Genomic DNA, 24104 nt, shown 5'->3' with positions numbered 1-24104 from the left:
CATTTAGTATTGTTTGTTTGAATCTTCCCAAATAGGACGAAACGCGCGTCCTGGATTCCACTGCTAGCCAATATCCATCTCTGCTTACCAAGTTTATCACATAGTTTTGATGATCATCACTTTTTCATTGAATTAAATTTTATATTTAATGTGAAAACTAATTTTTATGAGTTACAATGTAAATTAGAACAAGGATACTATATATCTGTTTATATAATTACTGAAAAACTCATGGTACTACTAATTAGAATACTATTAATAATAATCAGGACTCTATTATTACATAAATCGCTTAGTTCCTACAACTTTTATGTCAATAAAACTGATCGTGTTTTTCATGATTATGCGGTGTATGTTTATTTTTAATGGTTCTGTTGTACTAATGAAAAAAAGGTCATGTAATGGTTTCAATGTATTTGTTGTATGTATGTGTAAATGTTCATATGTTCAATCATATTTATACAATTATTTATTTCATACTATCTCATTTCACTCTCATTATGTTATATATGTATAGCGTTCAAATTGATTGACCGTGATAATATTCACTCTTTTTTTTTCAACAAACTAAACAAACGGACATCAACTAGAGTTACTGACTTTCAGAATTGCAATTGAACAATCTCTGGTGTTATATGTACATCCTGGGAGAATTATCATTCTTTTCTCATCATACAATAACCATCGATTTGTAATGAAAGATGGTAGTGCTAAATTATGAATCGATTGGAATTGTAATTGTGAACCAAGGTATGAGAACTTATGATATAAAGGTGTGCTCATTGAAAATTCTGAATGAATAGGGTTGTGTTTATACACTGTGAGGAGTCTCATATCAGAATGAGACAGTGTTCCGGAACTTCTTGGTTTTCAGGGATTGTCCGGTTAGAACTAGTCTGCAATCTAAAAACATCTTCAGATTAAATGATCTCAACATGCATACCATTCTGACCAGCTCGGTTCTCTTAAACGAAGTTGGTATCGTAGTACTCTTCTTTGTCTGTCAGTTTTTTTTTCGAAAAAACCCGATTATCTCAAGTGAAACATCTCTAACTTTAACATCAAATAATTTACATCGTTTTACTGTCACGTATGTATCTAACTAAATTCCTTCATCATTAAATATAACTATGCTTAAATATACTATGGATCAACAACCATATAGCAGATATTTTCCTAATTGTTTGTAACACAATCTTTCAGAATTAATGAATTATAACTAACAATAGAATCTAGCAATATATGTTTTATCCCATTTGTGACACGTCAGCTAGGCACTTAACTGTATCACAATGTTAATATTTATTCTGAAATTACAAACCAGTACCTTTCAATTTAAACGTCCAACACATTATTCATCAAGTTACTGAATTTTCACATAGTCACTAATTTGTTGAACGAGTATGGCGTTTGTATTATTAGTTATCTCGTTGATATTCTGGACTGAATTTCAGTAAATTGATCTTAGTTATTCTTATTGCTTAAATCTTTGCTTTTCGTAATAATAATAAAAAAATGTTTAATGGAATTTATTTACGTAAAGTACACTGTTGTTTTGTAATTTATTAAATGAATTTCATTATTTTCAGTGTACTTTTTAGTTTAAATGTGTGCAACTGGCAGATTGTGATGAAGGTCATTTACATCACAAACGCAATGACTAGTTGATACGATCGTGTTTCTTTTCAAAAAAACTCAAATGATTTTTAGTTGTGTAGCGCATCGGGATTCGTATGTTGTCACTATGCTTATGCGTGCTCTCATCACTACAAACTTTCTTGGTTTCATAGTTTATGGTTTTGTACTATAACTGTTGAAAATACTTCTTTAAGCTGGTTAGATTCATTCTGAATTGACAAATTAAATTTGACTATGACAAAGAGAAAGACAGGGAAGGAGCAGGAAGAGAGTAATAATACTAATAATAGTGATAATAATTGTAATGGCTTTATTTATTATTATATGTATAATGCAATTTAGAATCCTCAGCATGCAACCAGGTCTGTTGGGAGATATGAACTCACTGAAGACATCGATGAATGATTGCTCAATTTCGTGGATCGGTTGAAGTTAGACATTAACACCGTTGGATGCCGGCTCAGTAGTCTGTCGCTTAAGTGCTCAGGCGCGAGACTGGCAGGTCCTGGGTTCGAATCTCGGGAGGCGGGATCATGAATGCGCACTGTTGAGAAGTCCCATAATAGGACGAAACGGTCGTCCAGTGCTTCCAGGTTTTCCATGGTGGTCTAGCTTCAATTGACTCATGATCTCAACTATATAAAATTACTAACATTTTCACGAAACCCCCTTCTGATACAATATTTCAGAAAAATTTTCGTACTCTTTATTAAACAAAAAAACAATAGATTAATTACACACATATATATGTGAAATAAGTATTAAGAACCCATACAACCGTAAATTCCTAATATGCTCATAAATATAAGTTTTTGATTAGGTCAGCCCTTATAACCGTCGCATAATATATTTGTTAGATAAGAATGGTATTGTAGAGCGTCTGTAATTTTGCTTGTATACATGGATTCCAATGTATCGGCGTCTTGTTCTACCAGACGATATATAAGGAGAAAGATGTTAATGGAATGAATGTTTAGTATCTGATTAAACAATAATTGGCAGTTTTTTGTTAGATTTCAAGTGTCTATTCATAACCATATTCATATTGACATAAAAAACTCATCACATGCGTTACTAACTGCTTTCATCACTCTCTGTGACAAAGCGAAATGTTTTCTAAAAAGTTCAGCAAAGAATAATGGGGAGCAGTTGAGGATAATAAGTAATGTACAAGAATTCATAAATCGTAAAAGTAAATATCGAGCAATACCAAAAGCATGTAGACTGTTCATTTAATAAGTCAAATAGAAAACTTTTCGACATTAATAAAGCATAGGAAGACCACGAGAGAAAAGAGTAAAAGAACTGATTTGTTATTTATCATACGTGCATTATTTGTAGAGATGATTCTCAAGCGGTATGTGAAATATGAAGGAAATGAAAAGTGGTTAACATTATGCGTATGTGACCAACTATGTTTTCCTAATACTGTTGAATTTAAGCGTTGTTTACGCTTAACCGGAAATAGGTGATGTATACTTGCTTACTGATATCTGTTACCTCTCGTGGAGGAGCACAAGCCGCCGATCAGAATTCTCCATCGACGTATACATCCAAAGATTTTGTATTGTATACTTTGAAAATATGCTCAATACATTGTATTGTGGTGCATTCAGCTCTTATTTCGTTCTTTAATCAATCGAACGTTAAGCGATCTGTAATAGAAACTTTTTATCATCAAACGACTGTGTTTGAGCAAACAAATTATCTTATCTCAGTGGTCTATCGGTTAAGTGCTCTGGCGCGAGACTGGTAGGTCCTGCGTTCGAATACCACGAGGTGAGGTCATGGATGCGCACTGCCAAGAAGGAGTCCCACAATAGGACGAAACGGCCGTCCATTACTTCCAGGTTTTCCCCGATGTTCTAGCTTCAATTAACTCACGCTTTCAACTATGAAAATCATCTTTATTTAACCAAAGCACGAACACTGAACCTAGCAGACTAACATGAATTCATTTTTATTTCACAATTTCTCATCTGGTTCATACAGTCTAAATATAATAATATTAATCATCAAAAATCAGTGTACATAATTTATATCATAGTTTCATCATATTGGAAATGTTTTCATCAATGACGATTCATGAAAAGAGTAATAATTATGGAAGAACTAAAAGAGATGTTCATATACTAATTATAATGTGAATATTTGATTACATAAATATTTTAAGAATAAAAACTAGGAGTATGGAGACAGAACTAATTGAAAATGAAGTAATAATATTATAGGTATGTAGTTCTTAAAATATAAAATAAAATTGAATAACAGTACACATCCAATGATAAGTAAGAATTAATAATTAGTATCATAGAATAAAAAAATTATGTAATAAGCATTTATGAATGAGGTTACTATGGCAAGATCTCTCGAGGCGAGATCGTGGATGCGCACTGCATAGGAGTCCCACAACAGGACGAAACGGCCGTCCATTGCTTCCAGGTTTTCCATGGTGGTCTAGCTTCAATTGACTCATACTTTCAACTATGATGATAATAACTGACTGTTTTTGAGTTAATAAATTTAGTTGAAGTCTTTTTATGGAAATCATTTTAGAGAAGCATAGTAAATTAGACGCTCTTTATATATTAATGATCTTGAAAGACTTTAAGATATCAAAACTGTAACTACTGTCAAGCGAATGGCGTACAGTTGAACTCGTGGAAATTCACTGTCCTCTTAGTTGAAGCTTCTATGACATGTGTTCAGTAATGCGGACACTAACCTTCCTTTCTGTCCTTTCAGTATGTGTGCTTTGGCACATACATGTAAACTGGCAGAAACAATTCGAGATAATATAAGCTGGGGATTTTTCAACATATGACTGTCGTAATGAGCAGTTCGTTTAATACAGAGACATCAGCTTCTCAGCTGGATACATCCCTTTTATTATAGCATTTAATCCGAAATCAATCTCATTCATTATACTTAATGTAAACTTTTAATATGTAATATATCCGGAACACAAAATAATTGTCTGAATAACTTCAGTACTGAGATGCATTTATATCTGTCTGACGAGTTCCAAATAAGATGAAACGCCCGTCCAGCGTCCCACTGCTAGCTACAATCCGTCAATTTGAGAAAAAATATGACAAAATGGTTAAATCTAGATGATATAGTCAGAACATACAAATACTAACAAAAACGAAACAAAATTCAGTCCTTAATATTAACAAAGGGATGATTCAACGGTTTACGAGTAATGACATAAATTTGTTTGATTTATATCAATCTGAGATATTTATATATCGTCATTGTATAGTTTTTAGTACTTAAACTTCTTTTCATTTTCTCGCGTAGCTTTCTTGTGTCGTTTTTGGTGGATGCACGTGGTGGATCGATGCGTGGCAGTCGTCATCCAGGTCTACGAATTTTAGTCCCACCAAGTGCAGCAAGTGCTCCAACACGTATTACCTGCCGTATGTTACGACCTGAACGTACAGCTCGACCACCTCAATTGAATGATTGTGAAGGATTAGCTTGTCGGTAAATTTTAATTTTTTGAAGATTTTACTATTTCTGTAGACTGTTTATTCTAATGACAAATATGAGCATTTAAGTAATCAGTAAATCTAATTTGTTGAGCTTTATAGTATCAATCAAGTAGTTTTGTTTTTGGTTATTGTCAAACGTAGATTATGTAGATTATGTCACAAACCGACTTCAATTGGATTACCACTAAAAGTCAAAAAGAACAGAACTACTGTTCGATTTTGGCAGGGGACTTCTCAGTATCCTTGACCCCGTAACCTGTGAATCAAGCCCATGACCTTTTTCGGACTCAAAAGCAGACACTTAACCTTTGGACTACTGAGTCAGGATCTAATAGTACACAAGTTTTAGGTCAAACAATCCACGATATTGCATGAACATCTTCCGCCGCCGTGACCGGTGAATCTAGACCTTATCCGCTTTGTGAAAGCTACCCATTGGAGACAATGGAAGTTGGTTGCTGAAAGTCGTAGGTTGATCTGTACACAATTGGATGTCGGCTCAGTGGTCTGAAGACTAAGCGTTCGCGCTGGAGGCTGAAGGTCAGAGGTTCGATTCCCGGCTGCATGGTTGTCGGTGAGCACTGCTGAAGAGTTTCACATCACCGAGAAATGACAGTCTAGTGCTTCCAGGTTTTCAATAATCGTCTAACTTAGATAATTGATATCAACAAATAATTCAGAAGAATTATTTCTTATGAAAATTTACTATCAAGGACATCTGTCCTTTTTGTTTCTTACATTGGTTTAACCTATGTTTCCTTAATTTTGTATGCCCCATGTAGCATTATTGAGTTGGGACCGCATCCATGTCGTTTCAATTCACCAGTTCTGTTAGAAATTCCACATTTGCTCATTACGTGGTCGTCAACGTGAACTCGTTGTATTACGCAGTGATAATGCTGAAATATGGCGTGAACATTCACTAGAAGCTACAGATCAAGCAGTTCAATCAGCTGTGGGTCAAAGTTTCGGTAAGTATTCAGAATATTACGGTGTACATTCTCATTCATAGTATCTATGACATACTTTCTAATAAACAAAACAAATGATAATTAGTAAAGTTATAGTTTTTTTTATATTTCGGATCACATTCTAAAAGTCAAAGTGGCAACATATCCTTCAAGTTATAGATTAATATTACACAAGAATAGGCATGTCCAACTAACTTCATTCTATAAAAGTACACCAGGGAAGAGTAATTTCTTTCAGTATACATTGTATTTAGTGCTGAATACTTGGCTATAATATAAATCTTAAAGAATGACTGAATTCGTTTTCTAAGTTTCTGTTCAAGATTACGTATTAATGGCACTTATTCTCTTGTTAGTTGCTTATAGTTAACAAGGTACGTCTTTAGTGCTGAGAAAATTAATATTCTCTGTGAGACTCGAACTCTTGTGTCATTCAATGTTACAGTCCGTGCAACTTGGGTGTCAGCTAACCTGTAATTCATGATGATGAAGATGGGATTTCATTGTGAATGAGTTGATCGCGTATCCCTTTATTGTTCGAAGGGGTATTTTCACTTCCAAGTTGATCAGACTGTAGGACGATGCCTCTCTGTGATTCCTCTCTAAAAAGACTAGATTAGGGATGGTCTTCACTGCATGAAAGCTTTATTGCAGTGCTCAAGAGACAACTATTTAAGCCTAATTGCGTACGGCCTTTTTATGAGCAGTTTTAGATAAACTAGTACCGTACTTTTATAAGACCTTACCGCCAGCGATGGGGTTAGGTGAGGCGTGTAATTTTTAGGGCAAGGTTTTTATAACCTTTTCCTTCCATTATAGAAAGGGCACATCACTATAGCTGCTTATTGTCTAGGGAGAAAAAGTCACTGTCATCAAACCTCGCCACAGTCACTAATATGACTTCGCACACATACCTTAATTTTACTGCTTTTAGTCTAACTGCTCTATAGACAATCTGTCTAATATGGTAGAACCAGATGCACTTGATGTTTCAGCTAATATAGCTTGATTGAGTCATCAATATATGGAAGCCTGACCACAACGTCAAGATACCAGTTACGATTTGGAATTAGCCTGTACGACTGAAATATTCACAATGATTGATTACTGGTCAGTATCAACTGCTTGGTTTGTCTCATATTTTGTGTTGATTAAATTATACTGATCAGTTCGCGATGCAGCCTCTAGGTACAGTGGTTTTATGTAAGCGTGATGAATTTTCGTTGTTTGGTAGTTAAAGGGAATTGGAAGGATTGAGTGGTTGAAATCATCTCATGCATAGGTATTATCACAAACTTTTGTCTTAGTTTACTGGAACTTATTCTTATGTCTTATTCTTTTGTTATAATAATATCTATTATGATATAATGTTTTCATATCCACATCATTTTTGTTATGAAATTGACTTAAACAGACACATTAGAGACGCTGGAAGAACTTCGTGAGAAACGTATTATTCGTATATTGACTAATGATTTTCCACAATATATGGCAGTTGTTAGTAGAATACGGCAAGAATCATCTTTGGTTGGTTCAGATGGTGGTGTTCTTAGTTCGACAGTTGTTCCACAAGTACAAGCTGTATTCCCAGAAGGTGCACTACAGAAAAGAATTCGTGTCGGTTTACAAGTAAGTCTATATTTTTTAGACTACCCTGTTGGTCTTAAAAAAATTTCTATTACATAAAGTGTTTGATTTACAGATATGATCAACAGAGGATCCTGGGTATCACGCTACTTTTTATCGAAGTGTATACTAAACCTCAAGGATGTTAATACAAACTGTGAGTATTCGACGCCTATTGATCCAAGGCGTTATCATTTATAAGCGTATTTCGAAGTTTTTGGACATCTACTTGAAGCTTTTGAAATCATATTATATAAACTGGACTGTCATCATATTGTAACTAAGATAGGTTTCTAGCGTAGCTTTGATTTCTTGTCCAAATCCATCGAATATGGTACTTAATATGATAATCAAACAGCCAGTGTTGTACAGTACATTAGTTAATTCTTTTTGATGATAAAAGTACATTTTCTGGTTGGTAAACTGTACTAACAAGACAAACAATAATTAGCTTGTTTGTTTATACTGATGACAGTCGAAAGTTACATACACGTAAAACGTCTACTGAGTATCATTTATGATTCTACTTTACAATAAACTCAAAGAAAAAACAGAACAGAACACACTACGGAAATAACCTCTTCTTAAGCAATTCAAATTTATGAGTCACTCATACGGTTATAGTGGGTAAAATCCTGACTACACATCAACACAATTAAAGAATTATAATATGGGCATAACTATTCCCTAAGTGGAAGTGAATTGAGCGATAGGCCTGTGATAATTATCGCCCATACTATAAGAAAGTTTCTACAAAAACACCTCACTATAATTAATCATTTTTTGCGTTAAATATGATTTTCCAAATCTCAGGCTCAGCCAATTGCTCCAGAATTGGTTACACGATTATTTGGTAATCGTGTTACGGTCTCGCCAATTGTCACATTAGAACCACGTCGTCGTAAATTTCATAAACCAATCACTCTAACTATTCCATTACCGAAAGCTGTTGTTCGTGGTATGCTGAATCCATCGGTGAATGATTTAAAATCACAAAATGTACCAAGTTTACGATTGTTGTGCAGTATTACCGGTGGTACAGCACCAGCACAATGGGAAGATATTACTGGATCTACACCATTGTCTAAAGTGAAAGATTGTGTCTCCTTCACGACAACAGTTTCAGCGAGGTAGGATAAATAGTGGTTAGTTTTGAATTTTACTTTGTATACTCTTTTTAATTATTAATAGGTAGTCATTGACGCGGTTCTCGATTGTCCTTGAATAAATTATCATTTCTCATTGTACTGGGAAAAAAATTACTCAGTAAAAGTTTGATATTATATTGTATTGTCTTTAGCTCTTAAATGTCTATTAAAAATATAAAATGATTGGAATCTCAGATCTATCATATTTGAATGCTGTGTGATAATAATCATGCTGTTCTATATCAAAAGTTGAACTTGTCACCTTATACTTTTGATAGTGTTATACAATGAAATATAGGATGTGCATTTCCTTCCGTTTCTAGGTATTCAACATGATTTACCCTGATAACAGTTTAGATATTTACACTTTTACTCAGATCATTATACTTGTGTATTTTATATACTATTCAGAAAGAACTAAATGGTTATTCAACTGATCTTGATTTATAATGAAAGTCATTTTTTTACATTGAAACTAAAAAATAAAACCCTCATTTACTGAGGTTAAGTAAATCAAACAGTTGAAAATTCATGAGTCTATATATGCTAGACCACCATTGAAAACCTGAAAGCATTGGACGGCCGTTTCGTCATAGTATATGACTCGTCGGAAATGCGCATCTACAATCCTGCACGCGAAAATCGAATCCAGAGACTTCAATCTAAACCAAAGATATTATTGTCCAATTTCATTCGACCCACGATATTGTGCGACTATTTTCCATTGTCTTCAGTGGGTATCTACCTCACACTCGACACAGTTGAATTCTACATATCACTGCTTCCATCTGTAAATCCAGAAATTTTCTCTCGAAGCTAGTCACCATAGAGCGTATGATAATTGTCAGAATGGGTTTGTGGGCTGAGGAGCCTTGTATTAGAATAAATGGTCGTCTAGTGCATCCATGTTTTCAACGTTGATCGGTTCATGCTTTGAATGAAATTCAACAGTTCGCACAACCACATACTGACAAGTAATAATATTGTTTGTTGATGAACAAAAGGGTAATCATAGAGATCTATTATCTCATTGCATTATATTAAATAATAGCATCAGTTCATAAAGTCACTGACATTTGAACCTAGCCATCTTAATAGGTGCAGATTACCTTTTTGGGGTTCGTGTGACTATCATAACCAATGGTTAGAGACTTTGAACGACATGACTCAAAATCGTTTGCGATGGCGCAGATGCATCCATTCTTTGTCTTCTCGTAAACCCTGAGAATCTAAGTTCCTCATAACTTTTCTTGTTTTTATTTCACCAATTTATACTTTCTTTTAGAGTCGTATATTCGATTCTTAATCTTTCCTATTACCACTGATACTGTTACTACCTCTACTATTCTGGAATTTGAAGTGATAATTTCATCTGTCTGCTAATAGGGTATGGCAACTTGAACCGACATACATACATACAACTTCTACGTTATGACTGACTGACTGAATGACTGATCTAAATGATTTCTTTGTCTTAATTTCAGATTTTGGCTAATGGATTGTTCAGCTGTACATGAAGCTGCAGAATATGCAAGTATGCTGTACGCTGAAGCCACATTAGTTCCATATATGGGTAAATTTGTTGTATTTACCAAACGTTTGGATATGGATGAAGCATTAGTTCGATGTTTCTGTGTAACAGATGATAAAGTAGATAAGGTTAGTAAACTACACTTTTTTAAACGGTAATATAAAATCGCTAATAGACTGAAGTCTTAAATGTAAACTGACAAGTCCCAAATCAGCGGTCTAATGGTTAAGTGTTTCCCTCAAGACCCGAAAGTCCATAGTTGATTCACTGACTTGTGTCATGAATGCACACTGTTACATACTCTAATCAAACAGTCTCCACAATCTCCCACATTTAATAAAACGAATTTTTACAATTTTGTTTAGAAGACTTATTTGATCGTCTTTTTTTACAATACAAAATCATTTAAAAAATAATAATGTCATTTGTAAGGTTATGTCCACCCATAGAAGGGATAGGAGGGTTACGAATTTCTTCTGTACACACAAATTGGGGTGAAATGTACGGATTCTTATGGCTTCAGCTATATGAAGGAGACGAGAACGAACTCCGTTTGGAAATGATGGAGGTATACGATAGATCATTCGAAATGATTTCGATTTATCTACATTATGACCACTATCAATTAGATGTGCCAAGATAGAACTGTGTACTTTTAATCTGGCCCTTCCCAAACTATGCTGGTAGATGTTCACTCGTTCGTTGTTTAAGTTGCCTAGTAGTACGCCCGATATAGCTATCTCCACAGGAGCAGCTGAACTTGTAAATGCACATAGAGGAGTCCAACTCAGGTAACTTTTCCTTCGTTTGAGTAGACATCGCTGGTGGATTCGAGAAAGTCAACGCGTAGAATGCGTAAAATGCGTAGAATGTCCTGCTAATTACTTACGTTAACCTATCTTTCAGAGTATCACTAGCCACATCCCCGTTGAATTGTAGTTTCATGTAAAAAGATTTCTTTCGAACAGTTGAAATCTCAGACTTCTTTCTTGTATCATACATGTACTTCTTAATGAACGCACTAGGGTAGCCGATCTCTGTCAGTGAGTTATTGATAAATTCCAGCCCCTGACCTAAAGTATCTACTGAACAGATTTTTTTTGCTCTACTAGTGAGGCATCTAACCAAATCTCTATATTCTTTACAATATAATTATTTATATACTTCTTATTACATAATGATTTTAATGTTTTGTGATGACTATTCTAAGTCTAGTTACCCACGTTTGACCTCCTTTTTCCAATGTTTAACTATTGATAAGACTTTTGTTGTCGTAATTTATTATTCTTACTACTTTCATAGTTGAAAGCGTGAGTCAATTGAAGCTAGACCACCATGTAAAACGTGGAAACTACTACTATCAATACACCTGTCTTTTCACTATCAACTTGTACTTTTAACAATTATGCTCTGTGGTGTATTCTATTTGATTGTTATTATTGACTCAAATTAGCTTGATTGGTCTAGCATTTTCGTATGGCTAAGGCTTCAATAAACCTCAGTATACGCCCTTTTACATTTTTAAACAATACAACAAAGGCCGAGTTAAAATCAATCTTATGACTTGTTTCGATGATATGTTTGGCAATAGAGAATGATGGATGTTTATCCTCTACTCTTATTGGGTCATTTGATTCTATTTGTTTCTGCAATCCTGTTGGTACATGTTCACACCCTAATTTTCAGATCACAATTGCTCCTCCCTGTGTATGTGTGACCACACACATTTAAATTGGTAAACACAATCGTTTTCATGTCTTTTAGGTTTTGGATGAAGCATGAAGCTCGTTCTTTCTTTGATAATGACCTTCGCTTCATAATACGTTTTGTTGATGACTGATTTAAGCCTTTGTTTCCCTAAAAGGCTATTTGAATCACCTCTAAATGGTAAAGTGATGTAGACAGGCTTTTTTCCACCAAGGCTACAATGGGTCTCACTGTACCATGAACTTTCTATCTATTTATGAGTTTAAGTGGATAACCATTCCCCATTAACGTCTTGTTTAACAACTTAACATCATCATCGATAGCGTCGTTTGTGCAAATACGATCAACCCTGTTAAGTGGGCACCTTATCAAACCCCGTTTGTATTGCACAGGGCAATGGATCGTTTGATTGAGCCATCTCGTCTACTTAGAAGTATATCCAGGAAGGGAAGCTGGTCATTCTTCTCCTCTCCACATGAGAGACTGATGTGGTTTTGAATAGTGTTAAGTTTATTCAATAAACAATTCATGTCCTCCTTTCTTTGACAGACAGCCAAGATATCGTCCACATATCTCGTATAAAGTGCATATTTTTGATTAGGTCTTCAACCAGATTTTCAACATGTTCCATGAACACATCTGCTAATAATGGTCCTAACGGACTGCCCATAGCAACCTCATCGATCTGGTGAAAGTATTCGCCTTCGAAACTGAACTGAATTTTGTCAGTTCATAATAGTTATAAATCTTTAAGAATTTTTAAAGGGACAGGTAATTTAAGGTTGTTTAAAGATATGTAGTTACATAATATACCATTAGTCTTTCTCAAAGGTACATTTTGTGAATAAGGAATTCACATCAAATGAACACATTGTCTTTCTCTTGATATTAATATCACCTAAATGATCGACCAATTCAAAACAATCCTTCAGAAAATACTTACATAAACGTCTTCGAATAAGATCCAACAATTTTGTTAGCCATTTAGCTAGGTTATGTGTAGGTGATCGGCACATTGATAAAATTGGGCGTGAAGGAATGTTTGATTTGTGATTTCTAAGTAGTTCATATAAATGAGGATACTCAGAACTCATAGGTTTTAAGAAATTAAATTCCTCTTTATCAATAATATTCATGTGTAACAATTTTTCCAGGTTTGAGTTTACTCTTCCCTCTCGTTTGTTAATACCTCCAAATTCAACATCAGGCATGAATTTGCTTTTATCACTGAGGATGGATAACACCTTACTTTTATATTCACATTTGTTCATGATAACCACGCCTGATCCTTTACCAGGCGTCAACAAGACAATATCAGGGTTTATTCGTAGTTCTTTTAGTGATTTAAAATGCTGAGAAGTTAATATGCTTTTCTGCTTTGGCCCAACATAATGAAATTGGTGTGCTATATCCACCAGTTTAGCTTGACACCAGCTTCGGTTATTTAAAGACATAGGGGTTAGAATACTCAGTTGATCATATAGATTTTCAAATTGGGCATTAATTTCCAATTCAGACATTTTCGTTACAGGGACCGAGAAATTAAAACTAAAATTAAAAGAGAATGTTCTTCCTTTTCATTAGCAGATAATACAATGGAAGATAAATTAGTGACATACTTATCAGGATTAACTGGAAATAAATTAATACGATTGGTATTAATGCAAGAGCTTTTTTCCGATTCTTTCCTTTGTTTTCAAAATGACCGTACTGCAAAAGTTAATTATCAGATTGTTAGAAATGTATTGCGCTAATATATCACATAGTTCGGAAAATCTTCATCTTCTAATTACACTATCGAAATTTTACTAAAGTTTTTTTAACGGCTATCAGTAGAATCTACAACGTTCATTTTGCTTTACTTAGATGTAGATCAGACAGGTGACGAGTCCAGAAACAGGATACAGCATAGATCCTGGATCTCACTGCTAGCAACTGTCCAACATTACTGAAAGACTAATATCTGTTCTTGAAAAATCTGTCGATCTTACAAGCAATTATTCATTTATTTATTTTATTTGAAGATATATATAGTGGTACAAAGTGGCACCGAATACATATGGGCCACACAAGCCACTTGGTTTGTGTGTGGGCTGTGATACTGCCCGGGTGCCTAGACTGAAGCAGGTAGTCTTCTTAGTGGACCGAACCCAGAGCCTTCGACCTAAAGGTCTAATCCACAAGGCAATAGAGCAACTTTAGGAGATGCAGTCTCATGGTAACCGGTGACCAACGATTGGTTCATACGTCATTTGTTCCTTCAGGATCCTGGAGTCCATGTACACCATTGGTTTGAAATCAGAGTTTTCTAACTTCCGCAGATAGATCCCCCATATCCACCAACTCGGTCAAAGCACCGGACATTCGCTTTTCGTCCTCTCAGTTTCGTAAACAACAGTAATTCCACTGTGAGAAGGCAGTGAGTAGGACTTCCCTGGCAGTGGTTGTATGCACGTGACCATGTAAGAGCATTTCGGGAGGGAGAGCTGACGTTCCCCACTCTCGGCCGTACCAGGGCATTTGGGGGCCTTACAAGCAATAGTGCAATGATATCCTGAAATTATTCTTAGGGGGTGAGGATGACAGTTAGGGAGTTTATTCGAACCTATACTTTTTGATAGTCAGTATTCGTTAATCATGATAGCGCGCATTTCTAAAAATAATGTCATATTCCTTTGTCTGATGCGATATTTGTTTATACTATAGTCACTGGTTTTTCTAACAACCCAAACCATTGAAGATTGATCATCTAAGGATTATTCAAAACCTTATATACATTCGTAAATTTAGTCATTTATATATTATAGGATTAATTATTGAACTTATGAGTTAGTCGTTAAACCATTCGACGATCAACCGTTGAGTTGATAGCTTAAATCATGTCCTCCAATACCTTGATTAACGCCCAGTCGATTTGTAATAATGTAAAATCTCACACAAACAAGTGCATAACTCATAGCTAATAAGATTTTATAAATGAACTTACTACTACAACTACTACTATAGTTGTAAACAAGAACACAGGCGGAGACAACCAAATGCTTTTTATTACAACCTCACAGAATATCTTGGTAAAATCTGAGAACCATACAGTAGATACTTTATTCGTAAAATATTCATTAATTGTCTCGGAATTTTTTGTTTCTTCATTTCCGTACCAATCATTCTCTGTTCTCGTTCTTTTCTCTTCGATTTTCTCAATCTTCTGCTGCCAAACATCCCACATTTGATTAGTGATACATACTACTTATACCTGTCGACATCAGTAACACACATTACACTATTCAAATGTAAACTTACCGTTATTTTGATTCATATATTATATCAAACGAGTTAAATATAGTAAGAGATCATGCTATAAATTGTTTATATATATACAATCTGTCAGTTAATTGATTCCATGAATGATTTACGATGAATTTCTAGAAAATTGTTTATATTACATTGTATGATAATGTAGAATTGATGATTATAATTATAGACGGTTGTTTTATTTCAATTCGAAATGCCGTTCACGTCAGTGTACATGAACGAACCCGTGTGAAATTAATTTTAAAATCTTTGGAATTATTGAATTTTAGTCATCTGAATGGTTCACAGTTTAGACCTAAATCATTTTATGTTAATGGATATATTTAAATGTTATATGGTAAGAGATCATCGTCGCCGTATCAATAGTCAATAGATTGACGATTTTCTGTTTCGGATATCAATGTTAGGGAAATAGTGTCGTTTAAATTTTTTTCTATTTCGTTTTCTTTTTTCTATGAAGACTTTGGAATGCCAAGAAGGTTTTGAATTATGCGCTGCTTCACCAGAAGTTGAAATAATTGAAAGTCGACCAGTATGGCTTGAAACAGCTGGTAATTTATTACCTGTAGCAAAATTAAGTGAACAATTACGTTTACATTTCAATGCATTCCATGAGAATAGACTTGCATTTCCAGTACGTGTAAAAGATCTTCAACAAGAAGTTATTGGTAAATTAGCATTTATGCGTGAACCACGACAACCAATTCGAGTATGTTTATTTTATTTATTTATTTATTGTTGTTGTTAATAAATTATTCAAGACTAAGGAAAAATATATTATTCCTTAAAATTACATTTTATATCTTAAATACAAATAGGTAAGTTGTACTTTGTACTTGAAAACCATTCTTTATGATAAATATCTGGATAAAAGTATAATGCTTACTTACGCCTGTTGCCCTTCGTGGAGGAGCATAAACCTCTCACCAGTATTCTCTATTGAACTCTGTTCTATGCAATCCTTTCCAGTTGCTATTCATCTTTTTGGTGTCTGTTTCCCATTAACGATGCAATATGTTTATTGGTCTGCCTCCTTTTTGCTTCCCTTCAGGATTCCAAGCTAGGACATGCCTCGTGATGCAGTTTGATTTCCACACTGTGTGTCTTATTCACCACCAGTGTTTTTTTTCCTAATTTCCTCTTCATCTGGAAGCTCGTTTGTTCTCTCCCACACTAGGCTGTTGCTGATAGTATTCGGCCAACGGATATGGACTATCTTGAAATACTAGGACGAACTATTTAAAATAAAGTAAACGAATTTTCACTTTAGAGTGAAATTTAAAAACGAATAAATGAATTTTATCATTCATCTAATGAAATTCACTGTGGAAATATATATTTCCATGGTACTGAGAACGTTTAAAATTGTGAAAGAATATTCTTTTTGGCATGATCGACTCAGAGGTCTAGAAGTTAAGCGTTCACATACGAGACCGAAGTTCTTGGGTTCGATTTCTCCGTGCAAGATCGTAGATGCACACTGCTGAGATACTAGGAACCAGGATGAAACGGTCAACCAATGCTTCTAGGTTTTCATTAGTAGTTTAACAATGATCGATTCAGGATCTCAATGAAATTTCACGATTTCCACTACCATATACTGATAATGGAAAATATGTTGTTTTTATTGATTTTTCAACTTGTAAAATTCTAATCCTTTTTCTTTGATGTAAACTTCTTGAAATTCATCGAACTATATAGAGAGCAATTATACCTTTCAGTAATATTGTTTTCATAATTGTTTATGAATTATCGTTGAAATAGGTTGTAAAAAACTTTCTTTTTCAGTTTCCAAGATTCAAATAACATTGTGTACTTTTATTAATCTAATTCATCTAATAGAAAATTTCTAAAATTTACTAACTATTATTTATATCATTCATTATTGTGATTAAGTCACGAAGTTATTCATCAATGTGATCTGTAACTTAGATCATATGTCATCCATTTCAAATTAATGATTGATCTTGGAATTATTTTGATTAGTTAAGCATATAGGTAGTGCATATTAATAGTAAATGAAACTAATATGTATTGATAACCCCCCCAGAAAAAAGGTTTACTGAATTTCAGTGTTCACATAGCCAGATGTGATAATAATGGTAATAAGTGAAGTAGATGGAATTTGCGTAGCAAAAAAATCCAGGATACATTTTTCGTCCTATTTAAGACTTATCAGCTGGATGTAGTTGCATCCCGGTGTTGGAATTCATTCTAGGACTCTAACCCCCGTGCCGTCCGCTTCAAATACCGACGCTTCATCTACTTAGCTACTAAGTACGCTTGACCATTCTCATGCACAAAGTGTATGAGTTTTAATCTAACTCGTAATAGTTTGGCTCAGTAGCTAAATGGATAAAATGTTGACGTTTGAAGCGAACAACACTGATCCGAGTTTCTGAATGAACATCAACTCTGAGATGCAGGTACATCCAGCTGATGAGTCCCAAATAGGACGAAATTCGTGTTCTGGATTCCACTGCTAGCCACCATCATCTCTGCTTATAATACACACAAATAGCTATTATTCAAGTATCATATTCTTATAAATATATATTTTGTTTATAACAAAGCATGAAAGTATGCACTATTAGGATTCATTATAAGTCGTTTTAAACTGATCCGTAACTGGAAAATTTACTGCAATATTTTCATAGTTAAATATAGGTGACTAATATATTTGAAACTACTCTTTTTGTATTTATTTTTCGCATCTACACTAATGTGATTCATTTAAATTATGTTAGAAGCCTTCGATAATGTTTAGAAAACTTTTCAGAAATCAAAAGAAAATTATAGAAAATACAATGACCAATTAATAACTCTCTATAGATATTGCAGTACTAACCGGAGACTAGAATGCACAAGTCGGGCGTCTAGGCACAGAAGAGAGTCGTCTAGGTGGCCATTGGTGACGTGTTGATCGCAGGACAGATAACGGGGACCGTCTACTGCAACTGTGCACAGACCACAACCTGTTTCTGGCTAGCACTAACTTCCGGCACAGTTATCTTAGCGTCAAATATAATCTAATAAATACATAAAATAACCTTGAAAGTAAAATACCTCTCATATTTCCCACCTTCAGTTTTCAATTCAGAATTGAAAAGTAGAAGATTTCGGTAAACGATAAAGTATATCTTAGCGTTCAAATACCAAAACATTTAGAATTAGTACATGTCTATGTATACCGCTTTTAGCTATATTATTAAAAATATGTGAGAATGAATAAGATCATATAAATCCCTTCATCAAATTATTATTTCCTAAACATTACCAAAAAAAGAAATGAACGAAGTAATCTAACAAGAAAAAAAAAAGAACAAATCAACTTATATAAGAACTTTCGTCTAATTCCTTGAAAAAGCTTGAACCAGATTGCCAGGCGAAACGTTGGATTTACTTCAAATTCATTCGCTGAGATTTTACAAATATATTCTTTCTATTTAACAACTTAGCATTTTTTTTTTCATTATTCATAGGATGGAGATGGTGATTCACAATATATCTATCATGAAATAGCTCCTATTCAAAAACCATTATGTACATTAGAAATACGACTTAGTTCAGATAATGGTGTTAATGGTCAACATGGTCATGATCTTTCATTGATTGGTTTAGAAAATCATCCAGAATTTTTAGATCAATTAAATGAAACTAGTGCAGCAGAATTAACAATGGGTTCATTAAGTTGTGTATTTCCATATCCTAAACGTATTATTAATGATGAACAAATTGTTAATGGACAAAATAATGAAGTTAATAAACCCTCTGGTAATTTGGCTTCAAGTAAGTTTTTTTCTTTTTTCAAATCAACTATAGTAATTTTTTAAACTATCCATTTTACTAAAATACTTATTATATGGCAAGCAGTGGAATCTGGGACTGATCCACTGGATCTACTTGTATCGTACTGTTATTTTATAGTTGAATTTATATGAACAAATTAGTCAAAATTTAAACTTACCATAAATGTTACAAGAATTAAGTTGATGGTTATAAATTAGATGTACAATTCTTAACTGCTCAAATTTGATAGGTCTAACATTTCACATTTTACAAATGTTCATTCACATTGAATTCAAGTGGGGGGAGGTATCATGAAATTAAAAGTGTCCCGTCATAAGTTGAGCTTCTTAAGTCAGTCAGTCAGTCGATTACAAACACGACTTCGAACCTGGAACATTATTTATTTACTTACCTACTTACACCTGTTACCCTTCTTGGGAGCATAGATCGCTGACTAGGATTCTCCAACCAAATCTATCATGGGATTTCCTTTCCAGTTGTCCTCAAGTGTTACTCGTTCTTTCGGTGTCCACCTCCAATTCCTAACACAATGTGTTGCTTGATCTTCCTTCTTTTCCGTTTCTCTTCAGGATTCCAAGTTAAGGCTTGCCTCGTGATACAGTTTGATGATTTCTTTAGTGTGTGTCCTATTCTTTTCCAACATCTTTTCCTAATTTCCTCTTCAGTTGAAGGCTCGTTTGTTCTCTCTATAGTAAACTGTTGTTGATGGTATCCAGCCAACGGACATTGAGTATCTCGCGCCGACAGTCGTTTAAAAATACTTGCACCTTGTTTGATGATGGGTGTGATAGTTCTCTAAGTTTCAGCTCCATACAGTAGAACTGTCTTGACGTTCGTGTTGATGACTCTGACTATGATGTTGGCCGATAGTTGTTTCGAGTCCCATATGTTCTTTAGTTGTGGGAATGCTGCCCTTGCTTTGCTGATCCATGTCTTTGCATCTGGGTTAGATCCTCCTTGTTTATCAATGATGCTGTCCAGGCGTGTGATTGTGTTGGTGTTCTGTGTTGTATTTTATGATCTCGCTTTTTCCCTTGTTTATATTGAGGCTTACTGCTGTAGAGGCTGCTGCTACGCCTGCTGACTTCACATGCATTTGTTGCTGTATATGGGATACAAGAACTAGACAATCTGCGAAGTCCAAATCGTCTAGTTGCGTTCAAGCCGTCCATTGTATTCTGTGCTTCCCCTCAGATATGGAGGTCTTTATAATTCAGTCGACTACCAGAAGAAAGAGAAAAGGCGGGAAGCATCAGCCTTATCTGACACCAGCCTGCTGATCTCAAATCTGGGCGTCTACTGGACTCTTCATTCGGTTCAGCAACACTCCGTTGAAAACCTTTCCTGGTACCTATAGTAGTATGATTCCTCTGTAGTTCTCACATTTTCTCAGATCTCCTTTCCTTTGTATCTTTACGAGGTATCCTTCTTTTCAGTCTGTCGGCATTTGTTCTTCCTCCCACATCTTACTGAACAGAACATAAAGCACGTTTGCAGTTACTTTCACATCTGACTTCCGTGCTTCAGCTTGTATGTTGCCTGGTCCTTCTTCTTGATTTGTCTGATGGACGTTCTGATTTCCTTGACTGTTGGTGGGGTGACATCTATGGGAAGGTCTACGTATGCTGCTTCAATGTTCAGTTGGGCGCGTCTATGCAACAGTTCCTCAAAATGTTCTACCCATCTGTTCCTCTGTTCTTGAATCCCGGTGACTGGCTTACCTTTTTTGTCCCTGACTGGTCTTTCTGCTGTATTATATTTCCCTGCTAGTTTCTTCGTTGTATCGTACAGTTGTTCCATATTTCTTTCTCTTGCGGCTTTTAAAACTATCTTTGCCAGCTCTTCCACGTGTTTCTGCTCTTTGGCTCCAATACACCTTTTAACTTACTTATTTGTTTCAGTTTATTTAGCTTGTGCGTTGACTTTTTCTGCTCTTGTTCGTCTGTTGTTAATTGCTGCCTTCTTATTCTTCCTTTCTTGAAGCTTTCTCAGGGTTTTCAAACAGATCCATTCCTTATGATGCTTCTTGCGACGCAGAACCTCCTGACACATTAAAGTTAATGCTTCTTTGATCGTTTTCCAGTTGTCATCCATCGTAGTTTCTTCTTTCAGCAGATCTTGTAAAGCTTAGAACATGTTCTTCTAAATAATGACCTTTGAAGTCCCGAGTCAGAGTTTAAATGGTTTTTGGTTAGCGTTGTTTAGCAAAGTTCTTTTCTATCTTGCTGGTCTCATGCTCAACCCCGTCCTTTATCCGGGCTTGAAACCGGCATTAACTCTATAAGGGCTACAGGCGGAGTTAGAACCTGGGACATATATATGTATATCTATTTGCATTGCAAAATAACATCAGTAAAGTTATATGAAATACTAAAGCAGTAGAACTAGTAACAGTATCAGTGATAGTAGAAAAGATCAAGGATGGACAGTATAATTTGAGAGTAATAAATAAATTCTTGGAATACAAAAATTATAAGATAATTTTAAAACTCAAGGTCTCAAGGAAAACAAGGAGTGAATGCATATCCGCTATTGCGATTGATGATGAACCACATCACCCAACGTCTTCAATCATTGTTTATAATGTGACCAAAATCTAGTCAAATAATCAATGTACACGGCTCAATTCAGCACTCATTGACTTTATGAACTGATGTTTATCACAGTATATGTTGATAGATAATTGATTATTGGAGTTTAAGAGACAATCCCAAGGATAATAATAATTTGCATCCAGCTGACGAGTCCCAAATAGGACGAAACGCGCGTCCTGGATTTCACTGCTAGCCACTATCCATCTCTGCTTACCATAATTTGCAAAATAGTTTGAAAGTCTATTGTTACTGATATTCCTGCCACTTCTGAAACACAAATGGGTACGGGTTTACAGTTGAAGCCTAAACACCTTGATGATATAAACTCATGCTGTAAAACTAGTTGATAGCACGGCTTGCAATCCCACAAGGACCATCAATCCTCTCAAGATTGTTGGTACGTTTTACTGATAAGTGGTAACTAGAAAAAAAATATTGGGTTGAACAGTGTTTCCCGAAGACTACCTACACCTGTACCATTTATCAACTATTTCTGCAAATGTATTTTGTTTCATCTTATTTCTTTCTGTCTTTCTCCTTCAATCAGCTTATACATCAGATGTAATTGCTCGTAGTCAAATTGATTTACTGCAAGTTGCTAGTGAAATCGGCTCAGATTGGCCCAAACTAATCGAATTCCTCTTACCTCAATCTCATTTAAATAGTTCATGTACTGTGAATCAATTAGTTAATTGGATTAATGAAAGTGAACCAAAGTGGCAAATTGAAAGAAATCGATTAGCTATGGAAATGGGTAAAATAACAGGAGAAAATGACGGTGGTGATGTAGCTGGCAGTTTTGGTGGTCCAATTAGTGTAAATGAATTACGTACAATACAAGATCAAGCATTAGCGGTATTATTGGCATGGCGTGAGGAAAATGGAGATTCAGCCACAGGAATAATAATAATAATAATAATAATAATAATAATAATAATATAGTTGTATACACTAAGTTCCTCTTTATCAACTTTAAAAGACCCACAGTTTATTTCATGTACTGACTTTTGTTAAATAACCATTTAAAACAAGGAAGCACTGTAACGGCTGTCTCATCTGTATGTGGATTTCTTTGAAAGGACCTTAAGGCCTTGTGAGGAAACGTGAAACATCGGTTACCAAATGATTGGTCTATAGGTTAAGTGTTCTGTGTGAAACTTGTGAATTAAAGGTTAGATCTCTGATAGGCTCGTGGGTACTCACTGCAAAGGCATTGCGTACTAGAACGAAACAACGATCTTGTCCCTCTTTACTTGTACTGTTTCTGGCTAAGATTATTTTATAATGTAAAATTGCAAAATCTTTATAGATTTATCATTTATTTCCAAGCCAACTAACCTCAGAATTCAAGTATACAATTCGTGAATCATAAATCTTTGAACTTGATTATGCCCCATATTTATCGTTTTTAATAAAACATTAAGCTTGAGCTTCACATATTCTATTATACTTTCTTACTACATTTGAGTGCAACAAAACTTTAAAAGTTATTTTTTAACAGTGACAGAATCTCTTCATTTGATCAAGTTTCGATCACAATGTTAAAAGTTCTTCGTCGGGGTTGACTATATATCTTGGTTCAACTGTTTGATCTGCCTTGTGTTGTCCGAAAAATCTCGGTTTTCACTATGGGACGTCATAACTCCTCTATACGATGATCTTTCTCCCCCTGAAGGATGAGTTTAACTGATTTTTTGGATCCAGTTCATTCCTAGGAGATTGAGTTGCTGGCTTTACTACCAATGCTATTCCTTTACACAAGCTTGAGGCCTGCCGTTGCTCTCAGACGGTTTCACTCAGAATTATATATGTTTTTAATCATGGTTTTAATTATAACACCATAGTTCAATGATGTTTTTGGAAATCATTTATTACATTTCAATTTCCAGGCTTCCATGTATCATTTCAATTTGATCTTGATATTGTCACTGAACAATTACAATAATCTATTCCTTCAATTATTTCCTTGTTCACTTACTTTCCTTTCCTATTTGAATATTAAAATGTATATACCATCTTAATTACTTACATATAGATACAATCAGATATGATGATTCATTATAGTCACGTTCAGAAAGACTTATTGAATATTGACTAATGGAATTGATTGTCACTTTTAGTTAAACACTTTCCTGACAAATTTCACCATTTCATTTTACTATCGAAATTTATCTAACATATTAACTATAACTGGTTCATAAGATTGTCACATTATTTTAATCAGAAGTTAGCCTGGTAAGCTTCCTATATCTCTTTTTCCACAGAAAATA

At 34.7% G+C, this 24104-nt stretch overlaps 1 protein-coding gene across 1 annotated transcript in view; it reads left to right on the top strand.

Moving 5' to 3' along the window:
- The window catches only part of Smp_145700 (putative ankyrin 2,3/unc44), a gene marked incomplete at both ends in the record, with an annotated part of 86416 nt that overhangs the window by 54013 nt on the left and 8299 nt on the right, over positions 1-24104 (top strand). Inside the window, 7 exons of the mRNA XM_018797700.1 lie at positions 4942-5127; positions 7609-7735; positions 8546-8862; positions 10365-10539; positions 15891-16139; positions 18913-19219; positions 22382-22732. Of these exons, the coding sequence (XP_018652716.1) occupies positions 4942-5127; positions 7609-7735; positions 8546-8862; positions 10365-10539; positions 15891-16139; positions 18913-19219; positions 22382-22732 (1712 nt within the window). The remainder of the gene's footprint in view (positions 1-4941; positions 5128-7608; positions 7736-8545; positions 8863-10364; positions 10540-15890; positions 16140-18912; positions 19220-22381; positions 22733-24104) is intronic.

Source organism: Schistosoma mansoni, chromosome 5, assembly GCF_000237925.1.
Source record: "Schistosoma mansoni strain Puerto Rico chromosome 5, complete genome".
Classification (NCBI taxonomy): domain Eukaryota; kingdom Metazoa; phylum Platyhelminthes; class Trematoda; order Strigeidida; family Schistosomatidae; genus Schistosoma; species Schistosoma mansoni.
Note: the sequence above shows the minus strand (reverse complement) of the source record. Positions and strands in the feature narration are given on the sequence as shown.